The sequence below is a fragment of the Chiroxiphia lanceolata genome, chromosome 27, assembly GCF_009829145.1.
Source record: "Chiroxiphia lanceolata isolate bChiLan1 chromosome 27, bChiLan1.pri, whole genome shotgun sequence".
Lineage (NCBI taxonomy): Eukaryota > Metazoa > Chordata > Aves > Passeriformes > Pipridae > Chiroxiphia > Chiroxiphia lanceolata.
Genome location: NC_045663.1, coordinates 5,050,214 through 5,075,583, shown reverse-complemented (window position 1 = coordinate 5,075,583; position 25,370 = coordinate 5,050,214). Strand labels below are relative to the sequence as shown.

The 25,370-nt window shown below is 59.4% G+C and overlaps 1 protein-coding gene across 1 annotated transcript in view; it reads right to left on the bottom strand.

The window, feature by feature from the left end:
- Positions 1–25,370, bottom strand: part of CSNK1G2 (casein kinase 1 gamma 2) — a 42,314-nt gene that overhangs the window by 867 nt on the left and 16,077 nt on the right. Inside the window, exons 2-11 of the mRNA XM_032712375.1 lie at positions 14,229–14,725; positions 6,749–6,789; positions 6,114–6,183; positions 5,608–5,756; positions 4,910–5,144; positions 4,614–4,699; positions 4,211–4,295; positions 3,993–4,141; positions 3,483–3,566; positions 136–242 (exon numbers count right to left, since the gene is read on the bottom strand). Of these exons, the coding sequence (XP_032568266.1) occupies positions 136–242; positions 3,483–3,566; positions 3,993–4,141; positions 4,211–4,295; positions 4,614–4,699; positions 4,910–5,144; positions 5,608–5,756; positions 6,114–6,183; positions 6,749–6,789; positions 14,229–14,415 (1,193 nt within the window). The 5' untranslated portion in view covers positions 14,416–14,725. The remainder of the gene's footprint in view (positions 1–135; positions 243–3,482; positions 3,567–3,992; positions 4,142–4,210; positions 4,296–4,613; positions 4,700–4,909; positions 5,145–5,607; positions 5,757–6,113; positions 6,184–6,748; positions 6,790–14,228; positions 14,726–25,370) is intronic.

The window sequence follows — 25,370 nt, the reverse complement described above, 5'->3', positions numbered from 1 at the left end:
GGGTGGCCCTGCAGGGACACCCCTCGGGGTGCCGGGGCACAGCTGGGCTGTTCCTCCCCGGAGAGCACAGGGCACCGCGGTGCCGAACCCACCCCGGGCGTGGCCCCGGGGAGGAGCAGCGGGGCCGGGCCTTACTTTGTATCGTCTGTCACCTCCACCTCGGTGGGGGCTGTGATGGGGGCGTTCGAGTGTCCTGCCGTCGGGTCGTCTGTGTTCAGCTCTCCGTTAGTGGAGCTCATCACCTGCGGACAGACGAGTGTCAGCGGGGGCAGCCCGGGGTTCGCAGCCCCGTCCCCTCCCCGCGGCAGGGGGGCAGCCCAGGAGACCCCCGGGCTCTCCCCGGGAGCACCGAGGTCCCTGCAGGCACAGGATGGTGCCCTGGCCCAGACCACAGCGCTCAGTCTCGGTGCTGAGCCCTCCCCACAGCACCAACACGGAGAGGTCTGACCCCAGCGCCTCCGGGAGGATCCCGGCTCCAGGGAGCCCCCGCATATCCCACCGGGAGAGGGGCTCGCCGGCAGCTCCGGTGTGTGCAGGAGACACAGCCCGGGGAAGCCGTGAGCTCCCAGGAGACCTTCCCACGGCTGAGCAACCGGACACGGCTCCTGCTCCCCGGCCCCGAGAGCCGGCACCGCCGGGTCTGCAGGACCCAGCCCAGTGCCCACCCCGAGGGTTCCCTGAGCTCCTGCCCACTCGCCAGGGCAGCAGGGTCGGGTGAGTGCCAGGCTCGGGGGGACATCCGAGCCACCAAAGCAAGGACAGGGCCGGCACAGGCAACTGGGAGGTGCCTGAACTCCCTTCCTGCGCCCGCTGCCCGCAGGCAAAGCCAGGAGCTCCCTGGGGATGCACAGAGAGGCTCCCCAAGCTGCTCGGCCCCACTCGGCCTCTCCCAAAGCCACGGAGGAGCTGCCACCCGACAGCCAATGCCCAGCCAGCGGGGCCACGTCAGGATACAGCCCCCCAAAACCAGCGCGGAGACCCCCGAGCGTGTCCCCCTCCTTTCCCCGCAGCGCCGGGCGCAGGCGGAGCTCGGCAGGAGGGTTTGCGGGGCGGGAGGGGGAGCAGCGGAGGGGAGGGACGGGAGGGACAGGAGGAGCCGGGCAGAGCTCGAGGGGGGCAGGTCCCTCGGCTCCCCCCGGACCGCCCGGCCCCGCGACGGCAGGAGGGCCCCAGCCGGACCGAGCACCAGCATCACCGCGGAGCAGCGGGAACGAGCAACAGCGGCGGGGACGGAAGCAGAGACGGAGGGAGCAGCGCAGGCCTGGCCAGGGGACTCGGCACATGGATGTCCCACCATCCATGCGGGAATGGACCCCCAGGCCCGGGGGGCAGAGCGGCAGCGGGCGGGAGGCTGCGAGGGCGGAGAGCACGGGGCCGACGGCGCGAGTGCGGGGCGGAGGCGGGGACGCGCGGCCAGGGAGCGGCCGGGAAGGGAGGAGAAGCAGGGTCGGAGCCAGCGCTCCACTCAGGGAGGTGCCCTGCTCGTCCGGCACTGCTGGGACGAGCGGCACTGAGGGCAGAGCGATGCCCCCCCAGCTGCCACACTGCTGTGTGGCACAGAGCCAGCACTCCATCCATCCGTCCATCCATCCATCTCCAACTGCCCTCCGAGTCTCCTCAGCAGCACCAAGGGAGCCTGGCAGCCCCCGGGAAGCAGCACCAGCCTCGTCTGCGAGCTGTGACCCTCACGTCACACATTGGGGACAGGCAGCACGTGCTGCAGCCGAGGCAGGAGCCCGGGATGAGGCAGGAGCCCGGGATGAGGCGTGGCCCCGGGCGGGGGAGCGGGGCTGATCCCGGGTGGCTCCGCTCCCTCCCGCGCCCGCCCCTGCCCTCGGCGCGTGGTTTATGTACCTGGACGGACCCCCCGAGCCTGCCGGCTGCCAGGTGAGCTCCCACAGGCTCCTCGGCAGGCTGCCCACCGGCCTGAGGATCCCACAACTCCGTCCCCTCGGGCGGCTGCTCGCGACAGGCAGGAGGAACAGAATGAAAAGAAAACAAAAGAAAAAGAGGAAGAATGGGGAAGAGAAGGGAGGAGTGGAGGGGAAGGAGCGGGAAAAGTGGCAAAAAGGGAGTCGAGAAAATAAGACATGCAAAAGCAAAACCATGACCGGGGCAGCTCGGGTTTGTGGTTGTGGAGGGCGCCCAGTGCAGCACCGACCCGGCGGCTCCCAGAGAGGTCCCTGCGGTGACACCGGGGGCTGTGCCCCCCTGCCACCCCTCACAGCCACCCCAGACAGGGCAGAGCAGGGCCAGCCCCGTGTCTGGGAGCAGGCTGGGGTGGCAGAGCCGGGCCCAGGCGGTGCCACAGCCACTCTCCATGTCCTCAGGACGACGCGGAGCTTGTTGGGGCTGGTGTGGAGCAAAGGGTGCTGCTCCTCCAGGGCAGGGGATGCTCGGCTGTTCCCACAGCCAAACCCTCCCCTGGTGAGCAGGGCACAGCCCCAAGGCTGTGGGGACACCCTGTGTCCCCAGGCTGGACAATGCTCCCATGCTCCAGGAGTTCTGTGCTTTGCTCTTCCCAGCGCTCTGGAGAAGGGATGCCGAACATGGTGCTGGAGGAGAGCAGACCTTACTGGAAGTGAGTTCCCACGAATGAGCCAGAGGTGATTTGAAGATGTTTCCCTCTCCCTAAGGAAGCGATTCCCAGCCCCTGGCCAGTGAGAGCCAGGGCTGTGCCAGGCTCTGGGAGCAGCCAGGATGCTCCAGGGGCACTGCTGGACCAGGGTGTGGGTGGGGAGCACAGGGAGCTGCACCCCCGGCTCCAGCCCCTTTGCAGGACCTCTGCTCCTCATGGAGGTTCAAAAGGATCAGGGTCTGGGAAACATGAGGTTTGCTCTGGGTGCCAGCATTCCCAGAGTTGTGTCCTGCACTGGGGCAGGACAGGCCATGGCACTGGCCTCAGAGAAGGGCTGGGCAGTGCAGCCCCTTCCCCACAGCGACCCAGGCAGGGAGCTGCCGGCACAGCTCTGCCCAATCCCTGCCCTGGGCTGCTCCCACCTCAGCTCCCTGTGCCCTGGGCACGGGCAGCCCCAGCACAGGGCAAAACGCTGCCAGGTTGCCCCACCAATCCTGCCCTCCTTTGTCCCTGTCACCATCCCATCAATGGAAGTGGCACCACAATCAGAGCAGCGAGTTACCCCCACGGGGACACGGCGCTGGGGACACAGGTCCTCAGCCTGAACCATTCCCTCACCCGTTACTCCGGGCTGACCCTGCAGCTCAGTGGCTGATGCCCAGGCCTGGCACCCCCTGGCCCTGCCACAGCTCCCACGGTGCTTCCTCCTGTTTCTGCCAGGGACACTGCCCTGGGCCCCCGCGAGCCACAGACCCCGCGCTGTGCTGGGGAGCTCTCCACAGACAGCACTGGGGGAAAAGGAACGTGCAGTCCCTGCTCCACCCCGGGCTCCTCTGTGCCCCTGGAGCCGCAGCCCAGGCTGCCCGAGCCCGTGGTCACTGTGCCCCGGCCGTCCCCAGCTCACCTGGTGTTTGGGGTGTGGCTGTGCTTTGTCTCTGTTCGGGGGCTGCACCTGCACCTCGCTGTGCATCGTGCCAATGGGCGTGGGCTGGGGACACAGGGACAATGTCAGTGCCAGCACGGAGCCCTCCCGCTGCCCTGCACCCTGATCCCACCTCTGCCCACACACAAACCGCCCCCCAGAACCAGGGCCTGGCCCCAGTCCCCACCCCTGCCCCAATGGCTCCTCGTGTGCTATCTGGCTGCAGTGAGCCCACGGAGGGTGCCCATGGCAGAAAGTGAGGTGCCAGCCTGGCTGCTTGGGTCCCCTTGGCTCCAGAAGCCTCCCATCCCTGTGTCACAGCTCTGACCCATCGGCACAACAGCCCCAGCCTGGAGCTGGTGAGTGGTGAGGATGGATGGAGCCGATCCCTCGGGCACAGGGGACAGCTGGGACCTGCATCCTCCCTGGCTGCTTGCTCTGCCCCTGCTGCCCCCAGGGTGCCTCTGTCCCACCCAGCCCCTCCCCACTCACCAGAGGCTTCCCTGCCCAGTCGTATTCGTAGTCGAACACGTAACCGTTCCTCTCGAACAGGTCTGTGAAGAGCTTCCTCAGGTAGTCGTAGTCGGGTTTCTCGAAGAAATCCAGCCGCCGCACGTAGCGCAGGTACGTGGCCATCTCCTCTGCGGGGACAGGGAGTCAGGGGCTGGGCACAGGGCTGGGGACAGGGTCAGGCAGGGCAGGGCTCTCACCTGGGAAGTTCTCACAGAGCACCTCCACCGGCGTGGCTCGTTTGGTGTCGCCGATCTTCTGGTACCTCTCCTTCAGCGTGTCGGCCTGGCGGGACAGGGAGGGTCAGTGCCAGGGAGGGGAGGCACTGGGGGCACCAGACCACAGATGGTTTCTGGGTCACCCTTTCCCAGGTAAGAGGAGGAGCTCATTCCCAGGGAATTCCCTCACAAGGGCAGGTCTGGGGGACAACCACCAGGGAGTGCAGTTCCAGAAGAGCCACTGTGAGAGCAGCTGGGACTGCCCCAAAGTGGGCATGGAGCTCAGATCTGGTGGGGTGCCAACCCTCCAACACCCCGAGGGCCAGAGCTTCCCCCCCGGGCCAGGGCAGGGCCAGACCCATGGGCATCAGGAGCTGGCAGTTACCTTGAGGCCTTGCCAAGGAAGGCTCCCGCGGAGGAAGTACATAAACATGTGCCCTAATGCTTCCAGGTCGTCCCTGCGGCTTTGTTCTGCACGGAAAATGAGAGACATGGGCATGTTCCCACTCCAGACACTGTCCATGTCCCTCCTAGACCCTGCAGCACCCCAAAAGTCTTGCCAACACTCTGAAGAGACGGAGAGGCAGTTTGTGCCCAGCCCCACCTCTGACAGGGCGGATCTCATTCCCTGCATTCCCTCCCCCCTCTGCTAGAGGAAAGGCTGCCTGGTGCCCAACACACCTTTCCCGAGGTGGGTGTTGATGCTCATGTAACGTGCTGTCCCTGTCAGGCTCTTGTGCTCTCGGTAGGGGATGTGTTTTTTGGTCTCGGGGTCAATGTACTCTTTGGCCAGGCCAAAATCGATGATGTGGATGGTGTGCTGCCGCTTGCTGCCCGGCCGCCCCACCAGGAAGTTCTCCGGCTTCACATCTCTGTAGATCAGGCTTTTGGTGTGGACATACTCCATCCGTGTGATCTGGGGCACAGGGAGGTGTCAGTGCCAGGGCACAGACACCCCCTGTGTCCTGCACACACCCCTGCACCCCTCCCCTGCCCCCTGCTCTGGTCACCTTGCCCCAGCCAGCTGCCCTGCTCCCCCCGGCCTGACCATCCCCACAGGATGCAAGGAGGGGAACATTGGGTCCTCCCACCCTGGGAGACAACCCCAGCCCAGATGTACCTTGGACACACAGGGAGATGTTCAGAAGGGGCTGTGCTGGGCTGAGGAGAGCCCTCCTTTGCCAGGGAGGGGGCAAGAAATGGGAGGAGTGGTCTGGGATGTGCCTCCTGCGACCTGCCGGGCACTGGCTCACCCCTCCTCCCTCCAGCTCCCCGTGGGGTGTCCCCCATGCCCACCCACCCCTGTCCCCCCAGGCAGCCAGGAGTGCCCCAGGGAAGAGCAGGAGGAGCCCCAGGGAGGAGCAGGAGGAGCTGCTCACCAGCTGGATCGCGATCATCAGGACAGTCTTGAGCGTGAAGGTGCGATCACACAGATCAAAGAGATCTTCCAGGCTGGGGCCCAGCAGCTCCAACACCATGGCGTTGTACTTCCCACAGGGGCCAAAGTAGTAAACCTGAGGAATTCCTTCTGCAAGACACGGAGCAGGGGCTGTGTGGGGCTGCAACAGGGCCCTGCTGTGCCGGGCAGAGATGGGGGCTGCAGAGGGGGGACGGCCCCACACCACCCTCCCTCCTGCTGCAGACAGCCTGGCTCTGCCCCTGGAGGCAGCTCCATCTGCATCCCTGACTCTGCTGCGGGGGTGGGGGGGGAGAACTAAATCAAAAGAGATCAAAGATTAGACTCTGTGTAAAACCAGCCCCTCCCCGACAAGCAGATGGGCAGGAGCTGCTCAGGCGGGGAGCAAAGTTGCAGAGTCACATTTAGGGGAAGCCCCTCTCCCAGCAGGGTCCCTGGCAGGCAGGACCCCACAGCCCAGCCCCATACCTGCATTGCCGAGCTGTTTGTAGAACCGATACTCCAGGTGCAGCTGGGGGGCCCGGGACTTTATGGGTTCCTTGGAGGAGAGAAGGAGAACAGTTAATTAGGGGGCAGGGTGTTTAGGGGGTCTGGCTGTCAGACACCTCCTTCACATGCTGGCAGCAGCTGGACTGAGCATTTGGGGTTGAGAACAACCAGTACAAAACAGAGATGAAGCCACAGGGGATGAGAGAAAATCAGCCCATATGGGAGCCAGATCCACCCAGGCCAGGGAGATCTGGATGCTGGGGTAGCCATGAATGGGAGCAGGTACCAGTGGGACCACTCCTCCCTGAGGTCCCTCTGCTGCTGCCACTGGCTGAGCACAGCACAGGCCATGGGCAGGGCTGGGAGAGGAGAAGCCTCAGCTCCTCCCTCCCCAGCCCCAGATCACCCCACCTGCAATGACGTGTGTTCTCAGCCTGCCCTGGATTCCGAGTGGTGAGCGGAGCTCCCCCGCAGCCTCCCATCCACCACATCCCAACCTGCTCCTGCTCCCAGCCACCACATCCCAACCCCCTCTCTCCATCCTCCCCAACTCCTGGGGAGGGGCAGCAACCTCCTTCCCCATGGCCTGAACACCCCCCTCGACAGCCACTCACCAATTTGATCGCTACGTATTCGTTGGTGTAGAGGTTCTTTCCTGCAGGGAGACACAGGAGAAGGCAATGGAAAGCAGTCCATGCACCACCCCCACCACAGCCCCCGAGGCATCACGGGCTCAAAAACATCCTGAACAGGTTCAGCAGCTCCCACAACACCTGCACAGGCCTCGAGGCACGAGTGGGAGCAGAACCCACTGTGGGGAGTTGCAACACGCCTGGTTATCACCCCCGGGTGGGGTATGTGGATTCCTCTGGGATGGGCAGGATGCTGGGGGCCGGAGCCAAGGATGCTGGGAGGGAGCAGCATCCCAGTCTGGGCCTGCAGGGATGTGACTGGGCAAGGCAGGAACAAGGCTGGGACTTGGTGCTTCTCCCCTCATGGAGAGGGGCTCCGGGAGGGGTGGCCAGAGCCAGGGGACACTGGGCTGTGGGTGGCCAGGAGGAAGGACCCCCCAGGAGCATCTGGCAGTGGTCTGAGGGCACTGCAGGTAGCTGGAAATCTCCTCCCCAGGGCTGGAGTCACTCCTGGGGATGGCACACACGTGTGTGCATGTGCGTGTGTGCATATGTGTGTGTGCACACACGTGTGTGGATCAACCTCATCCCTGGGGATGCTCCCACCTGTCCGAGGGTGCAGGGGAAGCAGCAGCAGATCCATGGTGTGACCCAGACTGTAGGAGGAGCTGTAAGGAGGGTCAGAATCCTGGCTCTGAGTGCCCAGGGGAGCTGAAGGGGCAACATCCTGTACGTGACCCCTTGGAGAGCTCCACCCTGCACCTTTTCACACCCGTAGCCTCAGAAAGGTTGAGCTCACGGTGTCTGCACATCCCCCAGGGGTGCCTGAGAAAGGGTCACACCTGGGCAGGGTCAGTACAACCTCTGCTCAGGCCCAAAAAGGCAAAGATGAGAGGTTTGCAGGAGCAGATCCGAGTGTTTCCTCCCGGGGAGGTGGGAGTTAACGGCAGCAGGTTCCCCTCGGAGCCAGCAGACACGCGATCCCTGCGTATCTGATGGAGCTGCATCTGTCTCCTCGGATTTTCTCCAAGCAATTTGCTTAGGGAACAAGCTCCTCCTGGCGTAAGATTTCATCTGCTCTGACTGCTGCTCTCCACCTGAAGCAGCAATAAATCCTCGCCGGGTGACATCAGAGCCAGCTGCTGAGCGCCAGTCGGCGGCAGGATTACGGGAAGAGGGATGAATGGGAGATATTAATGGAGTGGCTCCTCCCAGGGATGGGCTCTGCAGCCAAGGAGGGGTTCAGTCCTGCTGCCTCCCTGACCCTCTCCCATCCCAGGGGACCTCTGCCAAGCCACTTTGTCTCCTGCCTCTGCATAACCCAAATCCCTTCAGAGCGGTGAGGGAGTGGGTGATTCGGGAGGGAGGAACATCTGGCAGGCACAGCCTGTGTCAGATCCAGGGGGTTTGGCCCATCATGGACTGGTATTTCCTGGGGAGGAGGTAGGACATCTCCCAGGCCTGTGAATGGCTCCAGAGAGCCCACAGGGCCCTGCAGTCCAACAGAATGACTGCTGCCTTCAGGGCAGAACGTGCAACCAGAAAACTCACAGCTGGATTTTCTCTGAGGGAAGGCTGGGTCTGAAGGGGGAAAAATTATGGAGGGGAAAAAAATGTCAGGATACCTGCAAAAGAGCTCAGCACAGCAGGGTAGGAGAAGGGATGGAGGCAGGAGCATCCCCAGCAGGGCTGGGATTGGAAAGCTCCACCCTGTCCCTGTCAGGTGTCATCTGTCCTGTCCCCACCACACTGTCCCCTCCTCCGTGGCTCACTGGCACAGAAAGCCACCCACAAAACTGCTCTGGGAGCTAGCAGTATTCTCCCAGCCCCAAAACTGAGCCCAAATCATCTGATACCCCCCTGGTTCATCCCTTCCTGTAAAGCTCAGGAGGCCTGGACACAGCTGATGGACAAACTGGGGAGCAGCGAGAGCAGAGACTGCCAAACCACCCCCTCTGCTCCCCCTTCCCCAGCTAAAGGAAGGCACAGAGAGCACAACCAGCCTGTCGTAAGAATTAAAAAACCAGGAAAGAAAAAGCAAGAGAGCAAGGAGGCAGGAATGCAGGGTCCTTCCATGCCAGGGAATTCCCCACTCCAGCTCCTGCAGCAGCTCCCACACTGCCCAGTGCTCACAACGGGGTCACTTTAGCACCCAAAATGTGGAACCCTCGGGAGCACCCGGGAGGCCTCAGTCAGGCAGAGCTGCAGGACTGACAGCACAAAAGGTGCTTCTCAAAGGAAACAGAAGAGAAAAGCATTGAGATGGGCGGCAGAAGGCAAATATTTGCGTTGCAGAGGCCTTTGCCCTGCTCAGGGCTGGAGGTGCCTTCGAATCCAGCTGCCTGCAGCTGCAGGACACGGCGTGTGGAGCAGAGAGGAGCCAACGCCAGCAGAGCCCGGCCTGGGCCTGTGTTGTGCTTCAACACCAGAGGTGGCTTTGCTGTCCCCTCCAAAGGGATTTGGCAGCACTGGGCTCCAGCACCTGCTCCTGCACATCAGGGCAGCCCCAGCAGGAGCTGAGCTCTGCACTACTCCCAGCCAGGCCCCATCCAGGCGGCCTGGAGTCATGGAATTGTGGAATCATCAGGAAGGGAAAAGCCCTCTAAGGTCATCAAGTCCAACTCTCAGCACCACCACCACGTTCACCACTGACCCATGTCCTCAAGGGCCACATCCACGCTTTCTGAACAATTCTAGAGATGGTGACTCCACCACTGCCCTGGGCGGTTCCAACATCTCACAACCCTTCCAGAGAAGAACTATTCCCTAATCTCCAACCTAAACCTCCCCTGGCACAACTTGGGACTGTTCCCTTTCATCCTGTCCCTTGTTCCCTGGCAGCAGAGCCCGACCCCCCCCAGCTCCCCCCTCCTGTCAGGGAGTTGCAGAGCCAGAAGGTCCCCCCTGAGCCTCCTTTCCTCCAGGCTGAGCCCCCCCAGCTCCCTCAGCTGCTCCTGCTGCTCCAGCCCCTTCCCAGCTCCGTTCCCTTCCCTGGACATGCTCCAGCACTTCCGTGTCCTTCCTGTCACGAGGGGAGCAGTGAGTAGCAGTGAGTGCTCTGCCTGGCAGTGCCCCTCCATCGTGTCACCACAGTGCCCTTGCTGGGACCCTTCGTGCCATGGCCCTGCAGCAGCAGCAGCAGCAGCAGCACAGAGCTGTGCTGGGCACAGCTGGAAACTGGGACAGGAATTTGGCTTCCCCAGGGGATGTGGAAGAGGAGCACTGGATAAGGCAGCCAGGCCCAGCCCAGCCCTGCCAGAGCTGCCTCAGGCCGAGCAGTGACAGCTCCTCGGAGCACCAGGGGTTTAACACCATCAGAAATAAACCTAGACCTATTTCAGATCTTGACCTTCCTCTAGAGGAGGGGCTCTGAATGACCAAGAGGAAAACCAAGTGTGAGCAACCAGCAAGGGAGGCAGGAGGAGCAGGTAGGGAGTGCCTGGGCCCCCTCCAAAGACACCCGTGACCCACCCCCAGTGTGTGCTGGGCCTGCAGCTCCCACCTCTGGGAGGCTGAGTCCTTGGAGGGAGTTTGGAGGGAGGGCTCTGCAGGGCCCAGGACAGCAGGGTGTCACGGGCAGGGCACTGACCCAGTCATGTTTTTTGAAGGTACCTTTTGTGGCCCCCAAATAACCCCCCATGAGTAGCTGGGATGCTGCAGGACAGGCCCGAGAGCCAGAGCTCAGGAGAGCTGGGAATGTCCCCAGACCCTTCAGCAGTGACCTGCCCCTGGCTCACACTCCACACACAGACCCAACCCCCATGTTCTTTCCTCCAAAATCCTGGGTTTACTTTAAAAAATAAATTAATTTCCAGCCTTTAACTTCAAAGGAAGACAGCTGCTGTGGTTCCAAGCTGCCAGTAGAACTGCAAGCAGTGGGCTGGGGGAGAGGGGTGGGACCAGAAAACCTGCAAAAAGCACATTTGCAGGAGTGTACTGCAGTAAGAACAGAAGCAGCAGCTGCTGCCAGGTCCCCATCCCTCCCTGCACCCCACTCTGGGCTGAGGCTGCCCCGGGGCAGCTCCATGGCACAGCTTAGCTGGGGCACTGGCCTTGGGCCAGGCTCAGGAGGGGGTCAGCAGGGAGCCCCCTGCCCAGCCCAGTCAGGACTAACAGCAGGACTAACGACAGCTCTGAGCCAGCTCAGCAGCAGACAGAGCTCAGGGAAGGGGCCTGCACAGCACCCAGGTGCTCTGGGCTCATTTTTGACCTTTCTGGTTAATGCCTGAGTTTTTCTCCTCTCCACTTACCCCAACCCAGCACAAAGCCCCCCTGAGCAGCTGCTCCAACAAACCCTCGCTGGGAGCAGCACGTGCCTGGCCTGGGCACAGGAGCTGGCAGGGGCCGAGGGCTGCAGGACCCAGTGCCAGGGCACACGAGCCACCAGCCACGCTCCTGTCTCCCTGCTGTCACCAGCTTCCTGCTGCCCTGTGTTTCAGAGGGCAGCACCCCACCCCAGCACAGGGGTGGGCTGGCTGTGGGCACAGGGGAGCTCAGGGGGCTGCAGGCAGTGGGGGCTGCAGGCAGTGGGCACTGCCCAGGGATGGGATTGGAAAGGCCCAGGAGGAGCTGGGCTGGCACTGGACCACAGCTGGAGGTTGACAGGGCACTCAGCAGCTTGGGGTGAAGCACAAGGACATCAGCAGGGAACAGGACCCAGCAGCTGCACGACCTAAACCTGCCCCCCTGTCCCAGAGGGCTGGGGTAGCCCCCCCACTGCAGCCCCCAGCCCAGCTCTCCAGCCGTGCTGCTCCAGTGAGGAACTGGCCAGCAGTGCTGCTGGACTGGGACAGGGACTGGCACCACGTCTGTACCTTGCCCAGGCTGCCAAGGCCAGCAGGAACGTGGAGAGGCAGGATCCACAGCACAGCCCTGGCAGCCACAACTCCCACACACGTCATTCCCCTTCTGGCTCCCCACAAATGCCTTATGCCACTTTTTTTTTTTTTTAATATTTAATCTTTAAACAAATCACTTTTGATTTTGGACACCTCTGTGCCCGGGAGGACACCTGACTCGACCAGGGGCAGCTGAGCTGAGGTACCATAAGGACAGATCACCATATGCCTCTCAGGGTGGTGGTGAAATTGGGCAAAGTGGTACCTGTTTTAGGAAGACAACATCCCCTTCCTCCACCCCCACTGCTGGGAGCTGCAGGAGTCACCTCCATGCATGTTTTTGCAAGATCTCCTGGCTTTTGGTAAGGAAGGAAAAAGTCCAGAGAAGATCTGGGACCTTTTCAAGACTGAGCTACAGTTTGGCCCCTACACCCAGCCTGCCCTGAGGACCGAATCCTCCATTCCCAGGGGAGAACTGAGTGTCCAGTAACAGCATCCCTGCTCATGCCACCACTTCACAGCAGGATCCCTCTGGTCCCTCGCCACTCATCTGCAGCTGGAGGAATCCCTACTCCCTGTGAAGCCCTGGGAGCATTCCTGAGCCCTGCTGCAGGAGGAGGCACACCTACGGAAGGGAGATGTGATTTTAGGAGAAAGGCCACATAGCTGTGGCTTCCCCGGCCGTGATGAGATCCTGTGCTCAGGCTGTACCACGTTATGGCCAGGCCCTGCAGGGTGTGCCAGGGCAGGGAGACCACGTGAAGGGACTGGAAGCTTCTCTTGCTGGTGGCAAGGACAAACCCTCGCTGTGAGATCGACCACTGCGGTGCCTGGGGGAAGAGCTCCCTGCTCGTTCCTCCAGCCAGGAGCAAGCCCAGCCCAACTGCTCCCAGGGCCCTGCAGTGGCTCTGCTCAGAGCAGCACAACTGCCAGTTCCACAGACATCCCTCAGATCCCTGTGGGACTCATGTCCCCTTGGTGAGAATGAGGGAGGCCAAGGTGGGGGTCACAAAGCAACAGCCACAGCTCCAGACTCCTGCCCAGAGCACGATCCTGGAAGAGAGCTCAGATCCACACATCCACTGTGGGATGCCCGCGGGCAAGCAGGGAAAAGGAGGTGGAAGGACACAAGTAGACCCTGCAGGGCTCAGAGCTCTCGATCCCCCCCTTCCCTGCCGGCCATGCAGGGAGCACCAGCAGCGGGAGTGTCCAGACCCGCTCGGGAACTGAAAGGAGCAGCGAAATTCCCAAACACCTCTCCTTCCACAGGCCTTCCACGAGGTCTGGAGGAAGGCTCAGAGCTCCTCACAACACCAGGAGAGACAGACACTGCTGTGTGGAACATGGAACTGCCTGGCTGGATTTTAAAGAAGGCATTTCCCCCAGCTCTGCAATTACGGGTGATCCCATTGGGAAGTTCGGGCACAGGATGGGTCAGCCTGGCACCAGCCAGTCTGTCACACTGGGGAGAGCTGCCATGAACTCCCCCTGGGCAGCACAGCGAGGGGGGACTCGCCCCAGCCCAGCCAGGGCTCCTCCTGCACACCCAGAGCCTGCCTGGGGAGCACAGGCAGGGCAGGTTTAGCTCAGAGCTCGGCTTGGCAAGGCCCTGCTTAAACTACCACGGAGCAACAAGGCCTGTGGCTGTCACAGGCTCCCAGGGACCGGCCCTCTTCCCTCTTCCCAGGGCACAAGCCCCTTCCCAAAGCACTCACAGCCAAGGACAAGGCTCTGGCTGGCAGGGACTCCATCCACACATCCAGTGTGCACTCCTGGAGACACTCAGGCTGTGCTGAGCAGCGGTGCCTGGCACTGCCAGGCCTCTCCCAGCTGCCTGATGCCAAGTGAAGGGTTAACAGCTCGCTGAAGGCCTCCTGGGACATTCCCAGTCGTGGGAGAGGAGCAACTTCCCCACCCTCCGAGCTGGTGTTTGCTTGGGGAGTTTCCTGATAAACTTGGTTCAAAATGGAAATGACCACAGAAGGTGCTTGGGTTTCATTCCTCCCTTTCTCTTCCCTGCGTAGAGTTTTAGGAGAGTCTCCCACTCAGTTGCAACAACTGGAGAATTCACCCAAGATAAAACACTGACCCTCCTCCCCAAGGTTTGTCCCAGTACAGTGAACACCCTCAGATCCCCACATCCCCTCTCCTGGGCACAGTGGGAGGGCACCACCCTGGGCACAAGCAGGGTGAGATTTGGTGAGCACACAGTGGTATTCCCTGAAACATTCCTCGTGGAGTGCTCCCGGATTTGGGGGGACACCCAGACCTGTGTGGGCCACCACCACTTCCCACAGCCAGGGCTGAACCATAACACTCTCCCTGACAAACCCAGAGGGCGACAGGCACGGGGAGGAGACGGGGAGCACCTCTGTTGTCAGTGCTCTGGGCTGGGCTGGGCCTTGGGACATCAGGCCCAGCGTGAAGGAGGAACCTCTGCAGGAGCACGGGCTGCCTGCCACGGGCAGCGCCTCAGCCCCGCGGGGCCCACCAACACCCCGGGCCTGTGCCACGGGCCTGTGCCACGGGCCTGTGCCAGCTCCTCCCACCGCCAGCCCAGGAGGGGGGTGCCAGGGCAATGCCAGCACGGGTGGGCACAGCGAGGACAAAGAGACCCTTCTCACCTAGACGGAGCTCCCCGAAGTTGCCGCATCCGATCTTCTTGCCGACGCGGAAGTTGGGACCCACCATCAGCACTCCCGAGTTGGTTCCAGTGCCCCGGCCTCCATGACCGCTCCTTCCTCCACCTGTCTTGGACATCCTTTTACCTTCCTCCAGCTCCCCTTTCCCTCCTCTCTTATCAAAATCCATAAGTTTGTGATACCCCGGCCTCTCCACGGTTACGCTGCTGCCATACAAATCCCAGAGCTGCCGAAAATGGGTGGGCGAGGAGGACAGAAGCAGGGCTCTTCTTGGTTAATACACCATCCCGGGGGGCGGAGGGAGGGCGGGGGGCGGAGAAGGAGGGGAAGGCGGCCACCCAAGGGTGCAGGGCTACTGAAATGTTAGTGCTTCCCGAGGTCCCGCCGGGACTGTCATCATCGCCGCTCACAGGGAGGTCTTTGGTGGAGAGAACATCCTGTGGAGAGGGTCCTCCCAGCGCGGCTCCTCGGGCTCCCAGCTGGGGAAAAGGAGAGGGAGAAAAGTTACTATGAGGAGGCTGAGGGCAACAGAGGGTTGTGGACTTCAGGCTCCAGCCCCCAGCTCTGCAGAGCCCCTCCAGCACCACCGAAAATTCCCAGAATGATGACAGTGCCACAACTGAGGGGTGGGAGGAGCTGGGGTAGGTATCAGGACCATCACAAGGTGCCTGGTGCCCATAAATAAATAAATGAAAGTCTGGCCATGGTTGGAGTTGAGATGCTTGATGATCATCTCCTGTCAGAGCCAGTTGGGAGTGACGTGGGGACAACAATGTCCCCATGGGCAGGGGCTGTCTGGAGACCTTTGGAGGCAGCAGCCAAGGCCCTCCAGGCCAGGGACTCCAGGAGCCCCCAGGAGCAGAGGACACATGTAAATCCTGTGTTATGGGGCCCATGTCAGGCCTGGGACTTCCCAGGAAGGGAAAAGAGGATGTTCACCTGGCTGGGAGGGTCCCTGTGGGTCCAGAGGCCACGACAAGCTGAGTCAGAGCACTTCCCCCCAGCACCAGCCCTGCTGTGGTGGGCTGGGACCTTCCTGCCAGTGACTCTGCCCAGGATGCAGCGGGTTTCTGTGGAATGACCATGCTCGGGGCTCCCACGACAGTCTGGGACCCAACAGGCTGGGGCAAATAGGAACCCAGGACTTCCTAGCACCCTGCCCCCTTCCCTGGAGAGCTCCCGGTCTCCCTTGCTGCCTCTTCCTCTGCTCTCACCAACCAACCTGGATGTTTGGGCTGCTGGCAGCCACCTGGGCAGACACCAGTGTGGCCCTGGGAGCTTGTGTGCCCAGGGGTGCAGCACCTCCCCTGCCTCAGGGCTGGGTGCCTTCCCAGGGAGGCTGGTGGAAAGCCCTGTGCTGCCATTCCCCACAAACAGGGGAGCTCCTTCTCCTGTGTACAGCTCTGCTCATGGCAGGGCTTGGACGAGGGGACCTTTAAAGGTCCTTTCCAAGCCAAATATTCCATGATTCCATGACACTGGCTCCGCACACACCCCTGTGCAGCCCCTTGCTCATTCCAGAGCTGGGGTTCCCAAAAGGAAGTTGAGCTCTCCCCACCTCCCTCCAGGACTCCCACAGGAGCTGCCTGGGGGCAGGGCAGGTCCCTCCTCGCAGGGATGTCCATGTGGGAGGCAGGAAGGATGGTCAGGAAGCTAAACATGGAGGGGATCAAGCAGGTGGTGGGCACACACTGGGAGGGCACTGAGAGAGACACAGACCACCCCACACGTCCCCATTTCCCCCCACACTATTCACCAGCTTAGGTTTTGCTCCCAGCTTGACCCTTGGCAGCCTCCCACCCCTCCTTGTCCTCCCTCCCAGCCCCGCTCTCTCCCTCACCACCTTCCTCTGCTCCTCTCCAGGCTCCTGTGACACCACTAAAAGCCCCCACGATGCCCCCCAAGAGCCCCAGTGGCTCAGCCTCACATTCACCCCGGGGGTTATCCAAGCAAACCCCCGCTCCTCCAGTGTCAGCTCCAGGAAATGAGCACACTGATGCTTGGCCAAACCCTCTAAAACTTTTTACTGGCTCTCAATAGCTATTAATAACAAAAAAAAAGCTTCTTGTGCTAAAGGGTGTATGGGGGAAATGGGGGGGGGGAGGGGGAAAGACACCAAAGCCAGAGCTCAGCAGGGGGAAGGACTGGCCATGTGAGGGTCCATGGGAGCTGCTCCCTGGGGCTGGCCCCCATTCCCAGCCCTCTCCTGACACCAAATCCTCCTCATGGCCCACCACGCTCTCCACGAGGGGCTGGAACTGCAGGCTCTGAAGGGGCAGAGTGCTGGGACCACAGAGCCCATCCGTGGGACCTGCCTGTCCATGGACAAGGGAACAGGGCCGTCATGTGGGATGGGAGCCCCGTCCTTCCCCACACACGCCAACACCTCTGGAGCATCCCAGAGCACAGCAGTCCCACCTGGGGGCCACCCTGCTGCCCCCAGCACACCCCAGCAGAGGGAAGCAGGTAGGCAGAGCCCTCCAGCCGCCCCGAAGGTGAGCCAGCTCCTGCCCTGCCATTCCCTTCCCCCTCCCGCGGCAGCTCCCAGCCCGTGCCAGCAGGAAGCGGGGTGGGAGCGGCAGGAGCGGGGCTCCCCTGCGCTTTGTTCTGCCCCGGCCCCGCACGTGACATCCTGCTCATTCTTCGCTCCCCCAAGGATTTCCGCCCCGGGTTCGGCACTCGGCGGTGCCCTCAGGCCGCCCCGCGCCTCTCCCACCGCCGCCAGCCTTCCAGAGGGACACCGGGAGCCATTCCCAACCAGCTCCCCGCTCCCAGAGCACGGCTCTGCCCCGGCAGCCCGGAGCCACCTCCTCCCCACGGGAGGGGGAGGCAGCCGGGGATGCACAGCCCGGAGTTCGGGGTTTGAATCCGACCCTTGAGCTCAGCCCTGGGGGACTCCGGGCCCAGACTGTTTGCACAGGCAGAGCCCCGGGAGCTCCAGCCCCGGCGCTGGGATTATTTCCTTTGAAGAGTTCCGGGCCGGCCTCCGCAGGGGAATGTCAGACAATGAGGTGAGACAGAAGGGCAGAGTTCAGCCCTGTTTGCTGCAGCTCTGGGGGCTGTGCTGTCTCCCCCGGCCCACACAAACGACCGTGCTCCTGCTCAGAGCGAGCCCGGCCCTGGGAACAGCCCTCCTGGAAGGGCCTGGCTCCAAAGCCCAGCTTGAGGCAGCTGGGCCAGATTAACATCCAGCAAGGCCACAGCCCAGACCCCCACCCTGCAATCCCCCCTTCCCCAAATCCAGCAGTGAGAGCGGCAGGAAGTCACTGAACCGCATCCGAGTGAGTCAGTCCCCGGCAAGTGATGCTCCCTCAACCCTCAGCCCAGCAGCCTCCCCACGGATGAGCCAAGGGCTGGGAGGAATCTATTTTAACATCCCAAGAAGACACAGTGGCTCCCCGGACCTCGGGACAAAAGCAGGACCCACCTCTGTGCGGTGTCAGTGACTGCTCAGGTTTTCCACCCCGAGCCATAAAGGGATCTCTGGCCTTTAAAACTGAGAGCAACCTAATTAGAAACAGGAACTTTAGGGAAAATCCCAGGACTCCCAAGAGCTCTGGAGCAAACAAAACCAGTGTTTGTTAAAACACAGCAGCCTCTGGATGAGCAGCAGGGACCCAGACCTGCCCCGTCCTCCCCCACGGGGAAGATGCCCCAGATAAAACTGATGTCACATCATTACATTTTGCACAGGAATCCTCACAGAGGTCAGACCGAGGCGAAGCAGCCTCAGGAAAGCACCTTCTACGCTGGATTTTTTGGCCTGGGATCAAATCTGATGCAAGATGAGACTAAGAAAACTTGTTTCTCTCTTTGAAAGGGAGGGGGACGAATAAGGAAAAAAAAAACCAAACCCTGAATTGGCCTGAAGTTTGGCAGCAGAAATTCCAAAGCAAGCTGTGGTCTTAAAGCAAATAAGCACTGCCCTGGGGTGTTTGCAGGGCCAGTGCTCCGAGCCAGGATCCTGCAAGGGAAACAAACTGCAGGCAAGTGCAAGTGGCTTCAGCACCCCCGAAACAGAACCTCAGGAACACTGCAAGTGCCATAAAGGGGGAAAACCCACCCCCCCTTCGGAAACCCAAAGAGGGGGTTTTTGTTGAAATATTGAGTTCTTTTTCTTTGCCATCTGGTTTTGAGCAGTTCAGGGCTGCTCCAGTCACATTTACAAGCTTTTCCCTGCAGACAGGAAGGTGAGAAAAATGGATTGGGGGCTGGGAGGAGTTGTTGGTTGTTTTTTTTTCTTAAAAGAAGAAAAGGCTGCAATTCTAGTGCTACCCCTTGTCTCAGATCAGTGACTTGGACCAAAATATCAAGGCTCGGGAAGTTCCTGCCCAAATCTGCGAGTTTAAAATGCTGAAAACCTGTATTTTTAAAGATTCCTTTCCCGTGGAGTGAAACCTCGTGGCTGCCGAGGAGGGACTTGTACAAACCATCTGGGGCACATTGTTCTGGGCCCTTTGTACACACACCATGTTCCTGCCTGAACGAGGTTACAGCTAAACGGGGCGAGACAAAAGAGGGGAAGGAGGAGAGGAAAAAATAGCGGCTGGAGCAGGGAAGTGGCTGGGGAAGGTCAGGGAGCAGGTCCGTGGTGCTTCTCAGAACAGAGCCCGGGTGTCCTGGAGCAGCCCTGGCTGGGCCAATACTGCTCCTGATCCCCACAAACCTTTGGGATGGCTCCTTGGAGCTGGTTTCCCTCCGTACTCTGCACAGGGAAACACAGATGAAAGGGAAAGCTTCTCGAGAGCACAAAAGAGAAAAGCCCCTGACACTCCACAGCTCCAAGTGCAGATCACTGCCAATGACAGGCTAAAAATAATCCCAAATACCCCGATGTCCCAAAGGATGACCCATCAGCTGGCTCCCAGTGCAGAAATCCAGACCAAAAAGCAACCGATGGCCTTACACAGCTGGAACCAAATCCCAATACATTTTAGAAGTTGAGGAGGCTGATGAAGCCTGAGCTTCCAGGGGAGATCAAAAGTCTTAAAACAAAGCACAGTCTTAAAACCTCTTCAGAGTGGAGCTGCAGACAGCCCTGGGATGCCTGCGAGGGGCTGGAGTCAAACAGTCTGCACCTGAGTTCCAGGCTGCAGTGCTGACAGCCAGCCCCGCTCCTGAGGGAACAGGGAAAGCTGTGCCACCACCCAGAGCTTTCCCAAAGTGAGGGGCCATGGAAAGGCTCACCAGGCTTCCCAGGGGAGCCCTGTAATGGCACAGCCAGGCCAGCTGCCAGCACACATGGCTGGGTCACTGCACACTTCTCATCCACCAGCACCCCCAAGTCCTCCTCTGCAGGGCTGCTCTCAATCCATTTTTATCCAGCCTGGATCTGTGCTTGGGATTGCCCCGATCCATGTGCAGGACCTTGCACTCGGTCTTGTTGAACTTCCTGAGGGTCTCACGATCCCAGCCTGGCCAGGACCCGCTGGATGCCCCATCCCTTCCCACACCACACCCCTGGGTGTTGTTGGGCAAACTTGCTGAGGGTTTGGGGTTTTTTGAAGAAACAAGACAACTGGTAGGAGGGTTTTTGTTGTTTTAAACAAGGAGTCCTTCCAAGACTTGGACTTGGGCAGTTCACAGCAGCCTTTGCTTGGGCAACAGGAAAGTTGTAAGCTGGAAGCATGAACTTCTCTCCCTGCTTTTGCTGCTGGACTGTGGTGATCCAACAGGTTCCAGAGGGATTTCCTGAGCTTCCTTCACCCTTGGACACACACCTCTCCTCTGAGCCAGGCACAGCAGCTCACCATCAGCTCCTTCCCACAGCTGACACACTGGAGAGGCTGGGACACATCCATGGGATGTGCTGGTTGGAGAAAACTCATCCTGGCCCCTGCACAGAGAATTATCCCTTGTGCATGGAGAGGTAGCACTTGGGGCTCCCTCCACCTCGGACCTCCACCAGCGACAGCTCCAGCCATGGGAGAGCCGAGCAAACCTACTGGGGCTGCAGAACATTCCTTATGGCAAAGGCAGACTGGCTTGTTCTGACCCCATTTCCTCCCCCCATCCCTCAAGAAAAGAGGGCTCTGACTGAGGAGCTCCAGGAACCTGGTGGAGAAGGGAGTTTCTGGATGTGAGCATCTCACGGCAGGGCTGTGCCCACCCTGTCAGGACGGAGGAGCAGCTGCATCTCGCCAACAACAGCCTTTGTGGAGGAGCTGGAGCAGCAGGGCAGGGCTGAAGGGGCCTTTATCCATCCCAGAAATTCCCTTAAACATGAGGCAGTCCTGGAAGTAGCCACTTTCCCAGCAGCTTCTGCTGACTGCGGCCACAAGAACATCATTGCTGACCCGGCAGGTCGGGTTCAGCAGCGACGGCTCCCCGGCCTCCTCCCGATCTCCAGCGCTTTTCCAGCTCCCAGCGAGCCTGGAGCCAGCACAGCTCTGTTTACTCCCTCTCCTCCTTTGTAGGTTGGTGTTGGTGTCAGCACAACAGGAAGCTCTTGTTAAATAGTTTGTTACTTAACTGCTGATGCAGAGCCGCCGGGAGCCCGCGTGGAACGTGCAGCGCGTCCCGAGAGCCGGGGCAGCCTCGCAGCTCAGCTCCAGGGATCTGAGAACTCCTGGCTCTGCCACCACCTCCCTGGTGACTTGGGCACGTGCTGGCTCCCTGGCCCTTCACATCCCGGCCCCTACACTGGGAGAACAACTCCCCTTCATCAGCCTCGTCCATTTGAGTCCCTGCAGAGATGTCTGGCTCTTGAACGGTGCTGAGAGCTCAGCAATCCCCCCCCACCTCCAGAGGCAAGAACCCAGTGACTGACTGAAGGAATTCCCCCAGTAGAGAGGAACAGCATCCCAGGAAATCCACCCACCAGCCCTGCACAGACACAGGGACAGGGGCCCACTGGCAGGGAATATCCATGATTCACAGATGTCCCGTCTGGATCCCCACATCAGGCCTGTGTGGTCCCAGTGAGCAGCCAAAGCCCAACAGCCCATCTCCCCAACCACTTGCTCACAACCCTCTGCATCCCTCAGCCCCCAAACACAGACACAGCTCATCTGTGCGGTGCCACCGGGCTGAGTCATCGGTGACACCACAGACACAGTCCTGTCACCATGGCCACTGCTCCAGGAGTGTCTGAAGCACAGTTCCCCTTCCACTCAGAGCAGTGCTGGCTGCTTCGCCCCCTCAGCGGGGTTTCACTTTGGCCCCACAATATTTACAGTCAACAAATCTGCATGGGCAGTTTGTCCAAAACATGGGGGTTTTCCCATCCAAGCTGTTTCTTGAAAAGAAGGGAAGAATAAAGCCAAAGCTTATGTTTCTATCATGATTTCTTCTGGTGTTCAGAGTTAAAAAAAAACCACCAGAAACAACCAACCCACAAAACCCCTAAACTGTAGCAGCAAAGCTTTTAATCCAACGTGATCCCAGCATCCTTGTTCCAAACTTCCCCTCCCTTCCCAGCTCTTTGCTGAGAACACAGCTGGGGAGGGGAGAGGAGAGGACTCCACCCACCCCGGGGCAGGGGCACAGGGCACTCCTGGCACCTCCAGCCTGGCAGTGCCCTCCCTGCAGGGACAGACACAGCTAACACAGCCCTCAGCACTCGAATTTAAAATCTGAATCCACCACCAGAGCAAACACCCAGACTCGCCCCAGCCACAGAGTTAACACAGAGCAAACACAAACGACTTCAGGAACCTGCCGAGCCTCTGCCAGACACTAAAGCTTTTCCCATGTGCAGCCCCAACACCTCAGGGTTACACCCAGGGAAGGGTTATTTCCCCACAGCTCTCAGCCACATCCAAATCACAAAACCACCAGGATTAAAAAAAAAAAAAAAATCATGAACAAAATAATAAAGCATTTGGTTTCTCCCCAGAGTTAAGCTGTGCTGTGAAGAAGATGGATTTTTCTTCCTCTTCCAGCTCTCATGCCTATTAAATTTTCTCTAAATTAGAAGTGTTCTCTTGTTACTGGTTATTCCCTTCCCCAGGAGATTTTTGAGATGCTGAGAACTCTGGTCAGCTCTTAACCTACAACAAGCCAAGCTGCAAATTGTTTCAAAGATATGTTCTCCCAGCCTCTGGACCCAACTATGCTTTTTTAACGGATTACTAGGAATTTTCAGTATTTTTTTTAAAGGTCTGTGCCACATCATCCCCCTTGTAATGATGAGAAGGGCAGGGTTCCACCGTGGCAGCAGGGAAATGCTTCTGCTGCAGGGCAGCCCTTCCCACCTCAGGGGTCTCACCCACACCTCCTTCTCACAACACAAACCCAGCAGTGACTCAATGAGAACTTTAAAGGACGTTCAAAACCATCAACCTGCTTTAAATGGAAGATCTCAGCTGTTCCTCGAAGTCCAGCCCCACTCCTGGCAGTGCCCAACCACCCCATCCTTCTGCTAGGTGTGCTCACAAACAGCATCTGCTGAGCCAAAGGCCCCCAAGGGGAGTGGAAGCAAAACTAAAACTGTTCTCTGAACAAAATGGAACTAGAAAAGAAGTATAAAAGCAGGCAAACCACCAGTTTTCAGTTTGGAGCCAGAAGGCACCACAGAGGAGCTGGTAGGAACTCACGTGATGGGGCAAATTCCCTGCACCAGTGGGATTTTAAACCAAACAATTTCCTCCTTTTGGGATGAGCCTGGAAGGGCTGTACAAGCCACGTGCCACAACACCCCTGGACCTGCAGGAACCTCACCCTGAACTCTCACCACTCACACCACAGCTCAGGGTGGACAAAGAGAATCCCTGCCCAGCCCACAGGGATGTGTGTGTACAGCATCAGCTGCCCAGCAGCAGGTCAGCAGGAATTATTTTGCACCCTAAAACACCTAAGGAGGAACCAGGCCCTGTTTTAACCCTTTAACCCTCTTTCACCTCCATTCCCAAGGAATGGGACCATTTGATGCACGTTTGCTCCCTGCTCATATGAGAAGAAATGGAATCAATGTGCTTTTGGCAATCCAAATTCAGAACAACCCAGACCTCAACATCCAAACCCAGAACAACCCAGACCTCAACATCCAAACTCAGAACAACCCAGATCTCAACATCCAAACCCAGAACAACCCAGACCTCAACATCCAAACTCAGAACAACCCAGACCTCAACATCCAAACCCAGAACAACCCAGACCTCAACATCCAAACTCAGAACAACCCAGATCTCAACATCCAAACCCAGAACAACCCAGACCTCAACATCCAAATTCAGAACAACCCAGACCTCAACATCCAAACCCAGAACAACCCAGACCTCAACATCCAAACTCAGAACAACCCAGATCTCAACATCCAAACCCAGAACAACCCAGACCTCAACATCCAAACCCAGAACAACCCAGATCTCAACATCCAAACCCAGAACAACTTGGATCCTCAACATCCAAACCCAGAACAACCCAATCCTTAACATCTAAACCCAGAACAACCTGGATCCTCAACATCCAAACCCAGAACAACTTGGATCCTCCTGCTTTTGGACACAAACCAGCCTGCAGAGTCAACAGGCACCTCCTAAATCTCTTGGTAAGAGCAGCCACAAAGAAAACCTCCCGAAGCACCTCCACCCCTGCGAGCTGCCAGTTTGCTCCCAGCCCATTGCAGGATTTCACTCTTTTCCTTGGATCTCCATCCAAGGCAGTTACACCTGGATGGAAAATATTAACTGTGCTCTACCAAGGAGCTGGAAATACCACGGTGGAAATTTCAGCTGCGGCACAGGAACCCAGCAAAAAGCTGAAAATACTTCTCTAGGAAAAATAATACCAGTAAATACACACATGCTAAAACAAGAGCAGATCTGAAACCTCGACTGGAAATAACACACCCAGCCCAAGTTAGACAAACCCATCCATGAACCAAGTGTCTAAGAGAGTAAATTTGCCTTTTGGGGCCCATCAGCCACAAATTTAAACTTCCAGCTACAGGATTCATAACCAGAAAACACACTGAAGCTCTACCAGAGATGACTTGAAGGGCAGCAGCTTCCTGACTGACTCTACAGACCCACAAAAGGGCTCTGTGTTTTGATTTACACCTTTTCTGACATGTGATTGTGCCCAGTGAAGCCCCAGGGCAGCCACCTCCCAGTTCTTGAGCTGTGCCCACCTTGGGAGCCATTCCCATGGTTCCCATGCCAGATCCACACCGCACGGACACAGCAGCGACACCAAACCACCGTGGGGTGGTGGGAATGCACAACCCTGCTGGCAGGAGGGAGTCAGGGAGCAATTAATACCTGACTGCCCTTCCCAACCAGCCCTGCCATCACACTGCTGAGATGTCACCAGCATCTCCCACTCCTGTGTCCCTTCTCCCCGATCAGCAACAGCCGTTTTTGGGGCTGCTGGGCCAGGAGAGGCTCTGGCACCCACAGCTGGAAAAAGGCAAGGTGAGCAAGTGACCCACCTCCAGCCCCCGTGCCCGTGCCAGTGTCACTCTGGTGTCCCTGCTCACTATCTCTGTCTGGGGAACTGCAACTGGCTTTGCTCTTCCTGTAAGAGGAAGGGTACAGGTGACAGACAGGTGACCAGAGCAGGAGACCTCCTTCTGAGCAGTTGTGCAGAATCTGCCACCTCTCAAGAGCTCGGCGCAGAACAAGCCCACAGGGATGTCGGGGTGGTTTCGGTTTTGCTAACCCAGGGTTGGGAGCACTGGGGAAAGGAAGTTCACTGCGGACAAAGGCGAGTCTCTGGTCTGGCTGGGAGACCTTAAAAGGACAAGCAGCAGAGTCCAGCTCCCGGTGCTCCGTCCCTTCCCATCTGCTCCAGTGTTTCCGTGGGACACAGGCAGCCACCAGCCAAGATATGACGTTGCCTTTCGAGCCCCCGCTCGCCACGGCAGGAGCTGGATTCAGGAGGGAATATCATCATTCCATGCTCAGTCCCTGACTCCACTCAGTGGGCTCGGCCACCACCAGCCCCTCACATGCACCGGGTTTGGGGGCTCTGCCAGAGGGTTTTCCACTCAAACAACACAATACATCCCCAAGCTCCAGAGAGACACCGGATCCATGCTGCTGCTGCAAGGCTGGGCTGCAAAGGAACCAGCTGCCTTCCAAAAGCCCACAGCAGTTGGCCAGCAAAAAGCTGTTTACCAGGCCCACGCCTTCCACCTCTCCTGTTCCCCCTTCCACACATTTACCGAGGTAAGAGCAGAAC